This window comes from Mytilus trossulus, chromosome 13 (assembly GCF_036588685.1).
Source record: "Mytilus trossulus isolate FHL-02 chromosome 13, PNRI_Mtr1.1.1.hap1, whole genome shotgun sequence".
NCBI classification, from domain to species: Eukaryota; Metazoa; Mollusca; class Bivalvia; order Mytilida; family Mytilidae; genus Mytilus; species Mytilus trossulus.
This window is the reverse complement of record NC_086385.1, coordinates 7,203,851-7,217,173: the sequence shown is the minus strand read 5'-3', so window position 1 is coordinate 7,217,173 and position 13,323 is coordinate 7,203,851. Positions and strand designations below refer to the sequence as shown.

Here is a 13,323-nt window from a genome sequence, read left to right as displayed (position 1 = left end):
TCTTGATATTATTCGACGGTAGTGTGACATATACTTGATTTAACTAGACTGTTGTATGGCATTAACTTGATATTACTGGACTTTAGTCTGACCTTTACTTGATTTTACTCGACTGTAGTCTTACTTTATTTGATTTTACTTGACTATACTCTGACCTCTATTTGATTTCACCCCAATGTAGTCTGACCTATATCTAATATTAACCGACTGCAGTCTAACCTATACTTGATTTAACTGGGCTGTAGTCTGACCAATATCTAATATTAACCGACTGCAGTCTAACCTATACTTCATTTAACTGGGCTGTAGTCTAACCTATACTTGATTTAACTGGGCTGTAGTCTAACCTATACTTGATTTAACTGGGCTGTAGTCTAACCTATATCTAATATTAACCGACTGCAGCCTAACCTATACTTGATTTAACTGGGCTGTAGTCTAACCTATACTTGATTTAACTGGGCTGTAGTCTAACCTATATCTAATATTAACCGACTGCAGTCTAACCTATACTTGATTTAACTGGGCTTTAGTCTAACCTATACTTGATTTAACTGGGCTGTAGTCTAACCTATATCTAATATTAACCGACTGCAGTCTAACCTATACTTGATTTAACTGGGCTGTAGTCTAACCTATATTTGATTTAACTGGGCTGTAGTCTAACCTATATCTAATGTTAACCGACTGCAGTCTAACCTATACTTGATTTAACTGGGCTGTAGTCTAACCTATACTTGATTTAACTGGGCTGTAGTCTAACCTATCTAATATTAACCGACTGCAGTCTAACCTATACTTGATTTAACTGGGCTGTAGTCTAACCTATATTTGATTTAACTGGGCTGTAGTCTAACCTATACTTGATTTAACTGGGCTGTAGTCTAACCTATACTTGATTTAACTGGGCTGTAGTCTAATCTATACTTGATTTAACTGGGCTGTAGTCTGACCTATTCTTGAATTAACTCAACTTTAGTCTGATATATAATTGATTTTACTCCACTGTAGTCTGACCTCTACTTGATTTTACTTGACTGAATGCTGACCTCTCCTTGATTTAACTAGACTTTAGTCTGACCTATACCTTATATTAATCGACTGTAGTCTGAGCTATACTTGATATTATTCGACAGATGACAACTTCACAATTGGGAAGCTGAAATCATCTCATTTGTTATAAAATTTTGTTTTTAATCGACCCTAATTTTCAATTTCGAGATGTAAGTCAAGGCGAAAATTATCTAACAACGCCATGGATAAAAAAGAAACAAGATGTGTCTAAGCGACACGAAAGACCCCGTTTCAAAAATTGAAAAATCCGTAATTTCAAAAACACATGTGGACACAAACATGATGGTAGTCTAAAATATAAAAAAAAACAGCTCAAAATCTGGGGGCGTATAGAAGAAATGTCCGTATAACTGTGACTTAAAAAAAATCAAAGTTGTAAACCCATAATTTTGCAAAATATTGCGGAGCGGAACGAAATTGAAACTTGATTTGTAACTCATCATGGTTAGCTCACACATAAAAAAATCAGCCCAAGAATTCAAAGCATTTAAAAAAAAGTCCGTATAACAGTGATTCAACAATTTGTCAAAATCCAAAGCACGAAATTACGGTAAAAACTAGCCGAGCAGAACGGAACGTAAACTTGATGAGTAACTAATCATGAGACAGAGTAACCAACATAACAAAAAATCATCCCAACATCTGAAAGCGTTTAGAAAAAAAAGTCTGTATAACTGTGATTTACAACAATTTATCAAAGTCCATAGCCCGTAATTTCGGCAAATATTAGCCGCGCGGAACAAAACTTAAACTTGATCTGTAACTCATCTTGGTTAACTAACATGCCCCAAATCATTCCAATATCTGAAATTGTTTAGAAAGAAAAGTCCGTATAACTGCTCATCATTTCGGCAAAAATAATTGAGCGGCAAGATATTTATACTTGATCTGAAACTCATCATGGTAGCTCTGATAACAAAAATCAACCCAATATCTGAACGCGGTCATAAAAAAATCTGAATAATGGCTTGTTACGGAATGACGAAATGACAGAATGACGGAATTACGGACAAGCGTAAAACTATATGGCACCGACAACTTCGTTGCGGGGTCATAAAAATAAACAAACAACAGTACACAAACACGCATATAAAACTAAAAACCAAATTAAGAAGGATCTAGTTCCGTTGGTTCCTGTGACGGTAGTACGGACTTTCTTAAAATTTTAAAAAATCGGTTATGATTTTTTTGTATTTTATCATGTTTTATAGTGATTCGAATAAGGATTATAACTAAATTGATTTGAATCAAAATTGAAATTAGGTGTTCCGATTACTTGGATAAAGAAATAAGTTAAAGTAGATTCAAGAAAATGGTCAATGCGATATCTACATGCATATGATTATTCATAGTCATTGAATGTTGATTTGCAGTGACTACTTTTCCATTTAACATACCATATAAAAAGGGACGAAAGATATCAGAGCGACAGTCAAACTCATAAATAGAAAATAAACTGACAACGCCATAGCTAAAAATGAAAAGGACAATCAGACAAACAATAGTACACATGACACAACATAGAAAACTAAAGAATAAGCAACACGAACCCAAACAAAAGCAAGGGGTGATCTCCAATGCTCCGGAATGGTAAGCAGATCCCACTCAACATGTGGCACCCGTCGTGTTGCTAAATGTAATAACAACCCGGTAAATAGTCTTATTTGGTAGGTCACATTCATGAAAGGGAAGGGGATTGTAGTTACGACGTACATACATGTGCAGTAGTATGTCATGTCAGGTCAGGTAGGTATTAACACACAAAATTTAGAACTATAATAAAATCAACAATTGTACAGTATTGAAGCTAGCCAACAATAGGTACTTTCTCAACCTGCTTTTTCAATGAGTCAGCAAGATCATTTAACTCAAAGGGTCGGACGATGATACGAGCTTTAGCTTTATGACTGGTTCCCATTATTCCAGTGACCTCAAACTGGCTGTCCTTAATAGATATTGTTTTAGTATGTTGGTAATATTCTCCACGTTGGAGATTTAAACCAGAGCCGCTTGTTCCAGTCTCCATTTGCTGGAACCAGTCTTTATGTTGTGTTACTCCTTTATCTGTTAGTCCAACGCCTAGTTCGTTGCTGTGTAAATCAAAACTGTATGGACAACTCCACATGACGACTGCTCTCTTATTAGTAGACGATATCAACCAGGATGCAGTTCCGTATGTACCAGTAGCAGTATTGCCGGTTTTGTGCGCTACCTGCAAATGAAATATTAAATGTAATTAATAAAAAAAGAAAATGTGGTATGATTGACAATGAGACAACTATCCACAAAAGACCAAAAATGTATATTTCTATTTGTCTCTTTGTCGCAATTTTTCTTTTGGAAAATTTTAGACGATATAAAATGAATACCAAGTGGTACGGTATGGTCGGATAAAAAACGATAAAATGATAAATCCATAAAACGGTCGGCATAAATAAACCAGTCTACTAGTATCTAGAATAATTTCTTTTTATCGAATTTTATATTTCTGCATTATGTAACCAAACGACAGTAAATTATCGGTTACTAACTTGGGACAGGCACATACTTTTTTTTTTTTTTTTTTTTTAACGTAATAAATATCTTTATTTCAAATTTGCTGTTACAATTTACCAAGTTTACAGCTTGTAACTTAGTATCCCTCATGTTAGTTTACCTAATAGTTTAGGGAAACACTATTTGGTAAGATATAACTTATTCATAATATTAGTATCTATAGTTATAATTGATTTCACAAATATATTAAATAAATATTGTGAATACACATACAGATCTTTGTTAAAAAATTTCTTGTCTTTTTTTTTTTTTTTTATATCTTAAATTTTCCGGAATTATTTCCGTTATCAATTTTATCGAATGATCCGTGTTCCATTGAAAGAAATTGGGCTTAGAAAAAGTTCGGCAAGCATGTGCGTTATCGCATTACCGAGTGTGTCTAATATTCTTTTATAAACAGGATTTAACTTATAAAGTTTGGTAAGTATACCATTTTTGTTTAAATTTCTACTAATCTATTGTATGTCGTCGTGTATATGTATTACACAAGTTATAAATCATTCATTTTAGCGTGCACAATTCACAATTTGTCTACACTATGAATAAATTATTAAATAATCGTGATTACACATGTTTTTTCTTTTATGTTTATGAATAAAACAATAATATGTACCATTGCGTTGCTTATGCATGGTTGAACATTATTACAAACAGGCACATGGGACAGGCACATACTTACAACATTTGGCGGGGTCAAACTTAATGGAGGGATTTCAATCTTCCCTCTAACTAGCTGTGACAGTGGTGTAACAGTAAAACATAAGAACAAACTATGCAAATTAGTTGCAAAGGCTTAACTTAACAGATGAATACAAATTGAAATACATATTACAAACAAAAATCGCATTAATGGTATTTAGAAACGTTTAAACCGGTCATGAATGTCTGCTACTTACGAATTGCTCCCTTTGTCCTGGTCTCACTGCCACCGGTGGAGCTTGAATAATGCCACCATTGATGTATGATTCGGGGTATATCAAAGGGTATTTGGTCCAGTTTTCTACTTCCACCGTACAGGCAACACTATAACCGGAACCACCTAAAAGGCCATTAAGAACACTTGCACCGGAAGTTACAGCACTTGCAGCCGATCCAGCTGCCGCTATAGCAGCTGCCCAGTCTATTAAACCAGTCACTCTGGAAAATAGCCCTGAAAGTTAAAAAAACATCTTATATTGTTTAATGTAATATATTATAACTGTTTTTCAAGCATTTTGAAAATAAGACTTTGCGAACGGATTTAAATTTTATAAATCACTAGTATGTTTATGTCAAAACATTTTGATTTGGAAAATAACAGATTATATTCAGCTTCACGATAATGCATAAATACTTTAATTTGAAGACCCTAGCTATCAAAAATGCCTTACAATCATCGGTAAACCCCGGCAACTTCCGCTATCTTTCATCTTATAGATCTGCCAAATGAAAAGCATAAGGGATTTTTAAAAGTTGGCTTCCTCATGAATTTTGTACTTACTCCTTAATAACAATTAATTAATTAATTGTGGGTTGATAAACGTCCTGTTGTAAATATTTAATGCATATTCAGGTCGAGAACAAGTTCACAATGAATACACGCAATAGGTAGGTTGATACGATAGAGGCCATCTAGGATGATGGTCGGGAAAATTTGGACTGCCACTGGAAAATGAGAGTGTCTTGGATAGGGTCAAAAATTTTGAATTGCAACAGGCCACCTACGAACCACTCAAAAGAGTTGATGCAAGGGTTCTTAGCGTTCAAAGAACGTGGCGCTCTCTTTACACGAGGCATCGGATTTAACGTCCCCCTTCTGACGGAAGTGACTGCGAACTTGATACATCCCGTACAGCCAACGGACGCCCAACTTCGGCAAGTGTTTTACTGCCGTTCGGGGAAAAGGACCAAGTGACTATATACTCTAGTCACCTTTGTGGGATTCTCCGCAATTATAGAGCACAAAACTAAAGATTAATATCTTCAATAATTATTGGTCCTCAGTGCTATTAGACTTCGTCCTTTTTTTGGTCTTTCAACTTTTTTTTAATTGAGTGTCACTGATGAGTATTTGTAGACGAAACGACCTTCTGGCGAAAATACAAAATTTCAATTCTGGTTCTTTGATAAAAAAAATTATCAATTCAATCCGTCTGAATAGCTTTTCTGAATTTACCGATACCCCCAACCGCAGAAAATTTTGCTGTTGTTTCTGTCTGTCATACAAAAAGATTTTCTATAGATTTAAAGAAAGTTTCACAAAGGAAATGATTGCTAAAAATATTTCCCTAACAACAGACTGAACCTAAACATGATAAATATAGATGTCACAGACGCCGTTGATGACGTAGTTTCGAGTATACTATCTTTAACATGTTGGTCCGGTTCTACAGTTGGATATACATAACGACGAGCAGGCATAGCGATTTATATATACGTCCCTCCTTTTTGTGAGGTATACAAATATGTACATTAAAGCATAAAAAGAATGCCTCAAAATTCTCAATGCAAATATTGACAAAAAATGTGTGCACGTACATACCAGTTAGACAACATATCAGAAGGTAAACTCTCATGTTTGTGGACGTTAGGATTAAGTCTAAGTGGAATAAGTTGATAACCTTTTGATCCTGTTCTTACGATGTTGATAACCTATATGATCTATCCTGATAGATTGCAAGCAAAGGTTATACGGTTAATGTGTAGTAGACATATGCATGAATGCAAATATTATTATTAATGAAACGTATGGAATGGACAACAGCAACCATAACATTTGTCGTACCAATTAATGCACCTGTAAGGTTGTAGACTGTGTCGATCCATTCAAAATACCTTTGTATTTATATAATTCCATATTACATCATTGATTTCCCTTGTTTAAAATAACCAATATTTAAGTTTTCAAAAACATACGAATGCAAATTTCGATGGTATTAAAGGGTTCTCTTATCATTTTTTTTTAATATTTCGCTATATTTTTTCTATAAATGGACTTTATCTTATACTTAATAGAAAAATTTGTAAGGGTTCCGCGGAACCCAGTGTCTCGCCTACTTTTACTGTTGCTCGCAGGCTAAAAAAAACGAGGCAAAAAATCAATGAAAATATTCCTCTTGATACTATCTTATGATTGTAAGAAGCTTCTAGGATATTTAATGAATCTGATAAATGTTTTGAAAACTTTAAGGATGTTTGCTAATCAGTTTCAGAATAAATAACTTTTTCATAAAACTAGTATGTACTGATAGGAAATAAATTGAGGAATCAAAAAAGCCCCAAAAATATAGGGGTCAATGTGCTTGTTTTCGAGATATTATCCATTGGAATTTTGGCGGGAAAATGTTCTCTCTTGATTTTTCATAGCTATATCATTATATCATTATATATCATTCAAATGGATAAAACCGGAGAATTCCGAAAATCTGACGAAAATTCCAAAATATGACCAGCAGACATCCTTAACTGCAGACTGTACATAATGTTAACTGGAAGAATATCTAAGTTCATTTAAAAGTAAAATACAGAAAAAATGGAGTTTTCTTTTTACAAAATTTACTTCTGGATACTATCTTATGATCATAAATAAGCTTCTGTCTAATTTTGGTACAAACCCAGGATAGTTTGAGAAAGTTATTCAAATCTTTAAAACTTAAACCACAGAGTGAATGTAATGTTTCCCCGCAGTAAAAGTAAGTCCATTTAAAGGTAAAATACAGAAAAAATGGATTTATTTTTTTACAAAATTTACTTCTGGATACTATCTTGTAATCATAATCAAGCTTCTGTCCAAGTTTGATACAAACCAAGGATAGTTTAAGAAAGTTATTACAATTCTAAAAACTTTAACCACAGAGTGAATGTAATTGCCCACGCAGAAAAAACTAAGTCCATTTACAAGTAAAATATGGAAAAAATGGATTGATTTTTTTTACAAAATTTATTTCTGGATACTATTTTATGATCATAAACAAGCTTCTGTCCAAGTTTGGTACAAACCAAGGATAGTTTAAGAAAGTTATTAAAATTCTGAAAACTTTTACCACAGAGTGAATGTAATGTTTCCCCACAGAAAAAACTAAGTCCTTTTATAAGTAAAATACGAAAAAAATGGAATTTTATTTTTACAAAATTTACTTCTGGATACTATCTTATGATCATAAACAAGCTTCTGTCCAAGTTTGGTAAATCCAGTATAGTTTAAGTAAGTTATTAAAATTTCAAAAACTTTAACCACAGAGTGAATATTTGTTGACGCCGCTGACGCCACCAACGCCGACGGAATGTAGGATCGCTTAGTCTCGCTTTTTCGACTAAAGTCGAAGGCTCGACAAAAGTGAAATCAAAAAATGGGGTCACCGTTCATTTACGCTCACAATCTGGCTTCGAAAGAAGCATAAATGTTTGTAAAGCTACTTTTTTCTGTTGAATTAATAGGAGAAATACATGTAGAGGTAATATCAAAATAAAAAAAATAACTTAATTACATAAACCTCTCAAATTTTACAATAATTTAGTTTAAGTACAGCTTATTTGAAAATATTAATAAAAATATAGGTCACCAATGAGTTAAAAAAGATATTTCAATTATAATGCCCAAAAATGGCATTTTAGCACCAAAGGGAGATAATTTGGAGCTTTTTCAATAATATAAACATTTTAAAAGTTAATACGAATTAATTTTTGTACCAAATGATAAAGTAACTACCAATAAAGTAATAAAGCATTTTTTCTCTGTAAGCCTTCTTTCGGTGTATGGCATTGCCAGTTCCTCTGTCAACGTATTTTTGTTCCGACTAACAGAAGTTCCATCGGAAACCTTGTTATAAAAATTGTCATAACTTCTAGTTAGAACAAATATTCTATACCATTTATTCCTTTAGGAACATATAATGTTATTCATGTCTCAGACAGGGTATATACTGTGACATTCCCGGCTCAGAGTTTATATCCCCTGAGCCAAAGTCGAAGGGGATATAACCCCTTAGCCAGGAATGTCACAGTTTATACACTTTCTGAGACCTGAATTACACATTCATTACAGATTATCCCTGACTTAAAGTTATTTTCCAGTGCATGTATTTGTTGACAACACATTTATAAGTTGAAAAACCCAACCTGATATGTTCGGCATACGTGAAGGATTATCTAATTTGCTGTGAACATAGTTTTATCGTGTATGTAATCATTTATAATAACACTTTTAATATTAAATTTAAGTATTAAGGTAGATCATAAGAATATATATTTTTGAGACAGAATTTTTCTTATAATTTGCTAAGATGAAGATTTGTCGATGCTTTTTTTCAAAAATGTAATAAAAGGATAGGTCATCGCGCTATTTTTAAAGCTATAAGTCGTTGAAAATTGACTAAGTTTGATTAGTTTGTTTATGAAAAAACACATTAGTGTGCATAAAAAAAATCTATAAGATAGATTAAATTGAGAAGATAGGTTTCATAATATGTTTTAAGAAAATAAAAAGAAAACATAGTTTCATCGCACTTGTTTTCTAACTACAAGTAAAAATTAAAAAAAAATCCCTATTACCCCAGTATAAATTTTGTACTGAAAGAGTTATCATCCATTAAAAGGCTCATTTGAAAACAATGATATTAAATTTCATATTTGTTAAAATGTTTTAAATAAAACAATAAATTAACAAGTTTTCTTTATATAAATAAACAGTATAACCATTAAATTACAAATGTGTCTTCAAAATTGCAGATTTAGTCAAATAACTAGACCGACTTTGTTCTGTGATTGTACAATCCAAAATGGCTGTATACCATGCATCTACCTTAAAAGTGTTAATTGCGTGATTTTTTATCAAAAATGTATTATTTAATGAAGCACGTCACTGTTTCCTTCTGTGAGCCTCTGATAGTCTGATAGCTTTTGACTACGTCACATAGTAACCGGTGTTATGATGACGTTTTTTGAGGTTCCAATTGGGGATAAAAACGTCGTATATACCCCGGCAGTTTCCTGAATATATACTGACATCTCTGTGTTGTTATCCAATCACAAACCTCGACACATTTGTAATCCGTAATATACTGTAATATGTAATCCAGTGGAAAATATTCCAGAATATTTTTTCCTTTTGGAACTTATATTATAAAGGAACTTCTATTCCGTGACACCTCTTCTATGAACCCTGCCAGACAACCAGGTATACCATACTACCTTTCAATTAACAAAACACAACTATACTTTTGCATATATTTTTAAAGAACATGAGAAACGGGATGAACCCTTCAACAGACATGTACACCTTACAATCATTCCAGGTTGCATTTTGTAAATACAGCTTTTGTCCAAACCACGCCTCTTTATAATATTCATAGATAATTAATTCTGTTTAAGAACGGGTTCCAGATATGATATCTATGTTTCATCTCGTAGAGACATAACTTAGGAATGTTGCCAGGAAAAATGCATATGCATTTTGTTGAAACCATCAAGTAAAGGTAGAGGTTATAAAGAATGTTATTGCTAGTTTAAACTCTGAGACGTACACAAAAGTTGAAAATATGTCGTAAAGCCCTATATTTTGACCTTCAAAAAAAACTTTCTAATCTGGGATACAATTTTTCAAAAACTTCATAGTAAAAGTGCTTCAGGAATTCCTATGGGAAATTGCATTGTCATTACACAAATGCAACCTCCATTCACAAAATACAGCAAGCAAGAGCAGAATCAGTGAAATGTGTGGCCTACTTTACTTACCATGAATGGTTGTATGTTGATAGTCCTAACGATAAAGTGTTTTACGTATTTGCACTGAACATTATCAAGTATCCATGGAAATGAGGTCAAGGTCAGAAAAAAACAAGTCAGACATACATGTACACCCTTTAACCATTTACTACACAATAAATTACCTATTACTCATGGTATAAAAGAAACAGACCAAACTGAGAAAATTTATTATTGATTAATGAACCATTAACTAGGTGTCAAGGTAAAAGGAACGCTGTCAGACAAACTGATACAGGTTCTACTCATAATCATTTCACACACCAAATATAGTTGACCTTTTGGTTATAAAATCTTAGAAGGGGACATAACTACTGGCATGCAACACTGAACAATGAAAAGTCAAAATATTGAATTGGGCCTCTATTTTGGATCAGTCCAAATTTTTACATTTTGATGAAAATGCCCACGCTGAAATGTCTCACCTGCTTAATCAACCAGGATTTATTTTATGTTGACAGTTGTAAAGGTCAAGTGTATACAACTAATTGTACATCTATCACATTAACTTAACGTTGTCATTGAACCCATGAAAATGAGACCAAGATCAGAGAAACTAAGACAGACAGACATGTAAACCTTAGAGTCGTTCTTTACGCAAATGAAAGGAACCTATGTGAGCCCACTCCCACACATTGTCACTTGACAAAAAAAAATCACCAAATTCCTCAGTTCAAAGACTCATAAATCTACAAAAGTCAAGATATAAAAATGTTATTGTGGATATGCACATTAACATATTATGTCTTCATTGACAACAAAGTTTAATGAAATTCTGTTGTGTGGTTTCAAAGGAGTTGCAATGACAAACTGTTGTAGTAGTATATTTAGGCCAAATCCGAAATTCAAAGGGGCGTATTCCTATATATATAACTTCTAGAAAAAAAAATTAATCATAATTTCCTGTTGAAATGCACATCTACAAACTGTAGTATGTCCTTATAAGCTACAAAGTTTCTTGAAATTCTGTTGTGTGGTTTTAGAGAAGTTGCTATGACAAAAACAATGGACGCATGGACAGACTGACTGACTAACTAACTGACTGACAAGGGACAGACAGACTGACTGATGGACTGACTAATAGACAGACAGACAGACAAAGGGATGGTCAAAAAATTACACCCAATGCAATAAATTTTTTGAGGTATAAAATATAGTATCTTAAAAACAGATTTAATCCTAGACATTTGAGAGTTTGAATGTTCCATTTGTATTTTAAAGCTCTATTTAACATACCAAAATAAAAATTTAAAAACCAAAAATTTTTTGACATATATGCCTATATAGAAGTTTTTAAGTCTTTTGGTTATAGAAAAAGACAATATAACAAGAGGCTCTAAAGAGCCTGTGTTACTCACCTTGGTCTATGTGAATATTTCACAAAGGACACAGATGGATTCATGACAAAATTGTTCTTTGGTGATGGTGATGTGTTTGTAGATCTTACTTTACTGAACATTCTTGCTGCTTACAATTATCTCTTTCTATAATAAACTTGGCCAAGTAGTTACAGTGGAAAAAGTTAGTTAAAATTTACAATTTTTTTGAAAATTGTTTAATAAAGGCAACAGTAGTATACCGCTGTTCAAAACTCATAAATCCATGGACAAAAAACAAAATCGGGGTAACAAACCAAAACCGAGCGGAACGCATTGAATATAAGAGGAGAACAACGACACAACACTGAAACGCAACACACACAGAAACTTACCAAGCATCAGACAAAACACCACGAGAATAACAAATATAACATGAAAACCAAATACATGAATTTGGGATAGACAAGTACCGTGCCACGTCTTATCTCAATATCTCAAAAATAAGAGGAAACACAAACCACTCAACGTTAAAATGCAACACACAAAGAAACGAACAATAATATAACAATGACCATCTTCCTGACTTGGTACAGGACACTTTTAAAGGGGAATAAAAGTGGTGGGTTGAACCTGGTTTTATGGCATGCCAAACCTCGCACTTTAATGGCAAAGTTAAATATAACATTGAAATGACAACATAATATTACAGGACTACAATACATATAAATAGGAGAACATATTAGACAAAGAAAAACATGATTAATAGATTAACAAAAAGCATCAAATTTAAAATTCAATACGCCAAAAACACGCCTTGTCCACACAAGACTCACCAGTGACGCCCAGATATAAAAGATCGAAAGTGAAAAAAGTACAAAGTTGTACAGCACTGAAGATCAAAAGTTGAAAAGGTTTCGCCAAATACGGCATTGTTTTTATGCCCGGGATAAGAACATTCTTATTATATAGAACAATTCATGCTATTGCAAACAGTAAATTTTATCAAATGAATATGAAAGAGATATACACAAAGAAACTGAACTAATTACAGAAAACTAAACCTGAATACATAACACCTAGATATAAAAGATCGAATTGACTATAAGGGCAAGAACTCCTTAGGGGATCAATTGACTATTTTGGTCATGTTGACTTATTTTTAGGTCTTACTTTGCTGTTAATAGTTTATCTCTATCTGTAATAATATTCAAGATAATAACCAAAAACGGCAAAATTTCCTTAACATTAAGAATTAAGAGGCAGCAACCGAACAACAGGTTGTCTGATTCATCTGAAAATTTCAGGGCAGATAGATGTTGACCTAATAAGCAAAAAAATGACAATTTCACCCCATGTCAGATTTGCTCTAAATGTTTTGGTTTTTGAGATATAAGCCAAAAACTGCATTTGACCCCTCTGTTTTATTTTTAGCCGTGGCGGCTATCTTGGTTGGTTAGCTGAGTCATCGGACACATTTTTTAAACTAGAAACCCCAATGATGATTGCAGCCAAGTTTGGTTTAATTTGGTCCAGTAGTTTCAGAGGAGAAGATTTTTGTAAAAGTTAAAAGACGATGCCTACGACGGGCCCAAAGTTATGAGAAAAGCTCACTTGGCCCTTTGGGCCAGGTGAG

The 13,323-nt window shown here is 33.2% G+C and overlaps 1 protein-coding gene across 1 annotated transcript; it reads right to left on the bottom strand.

The window, feature by feature from the left end:
• Positions 1 to 2,881: 2,881 nt before the first annotated feature.
• Positions 2,882 to 6,256, bottom strand: LOC134695376 (tereporin-Ca1-like). Its single transcript, XM_063556606.1, has 3 exons — positions 6,152 to 6,256; positions 4,527 to 4,780; positions 2,882 to 3,286 (listed from the first exon to the last, which is right to left on the bottom strand). The coding sequence occupies exons 1-3, from the start codon at positions 6,183 to 6,185 to the stop codon at positions 2,882 to 2,884; spliced, it is 693 nt and encodes a 230-aa protein (XP_063412676.1). The 5' UTR covers positions 6,186 to 6,256.
• Between the last annotated feature and the right edge of the window lie 7,067 nt (positions 6,257 to 13,323).

Coding starts and splice junctions, on each gene's coding strand:
- LOC134695376 (XM_063556606.1), bottom strand. CDS start 6,185: ATGAGAGTTTACCTTCTGATATGTTGTCTAACTG. Junction 4,781..6,151: donor TCTGATATGTTGTCTAACTG/GTATGTACGTGC, acceptor TTTAACTTTCAG/GGCTATTTTCCAGAGTGACT. Junction 3,287..4,526: donor CAGGACAAAGGGAGCAATTC/GTAAGTAGCAGA, acceptor TTTCATTTGCAG/GTAGCGCACAAAACCGGCAA.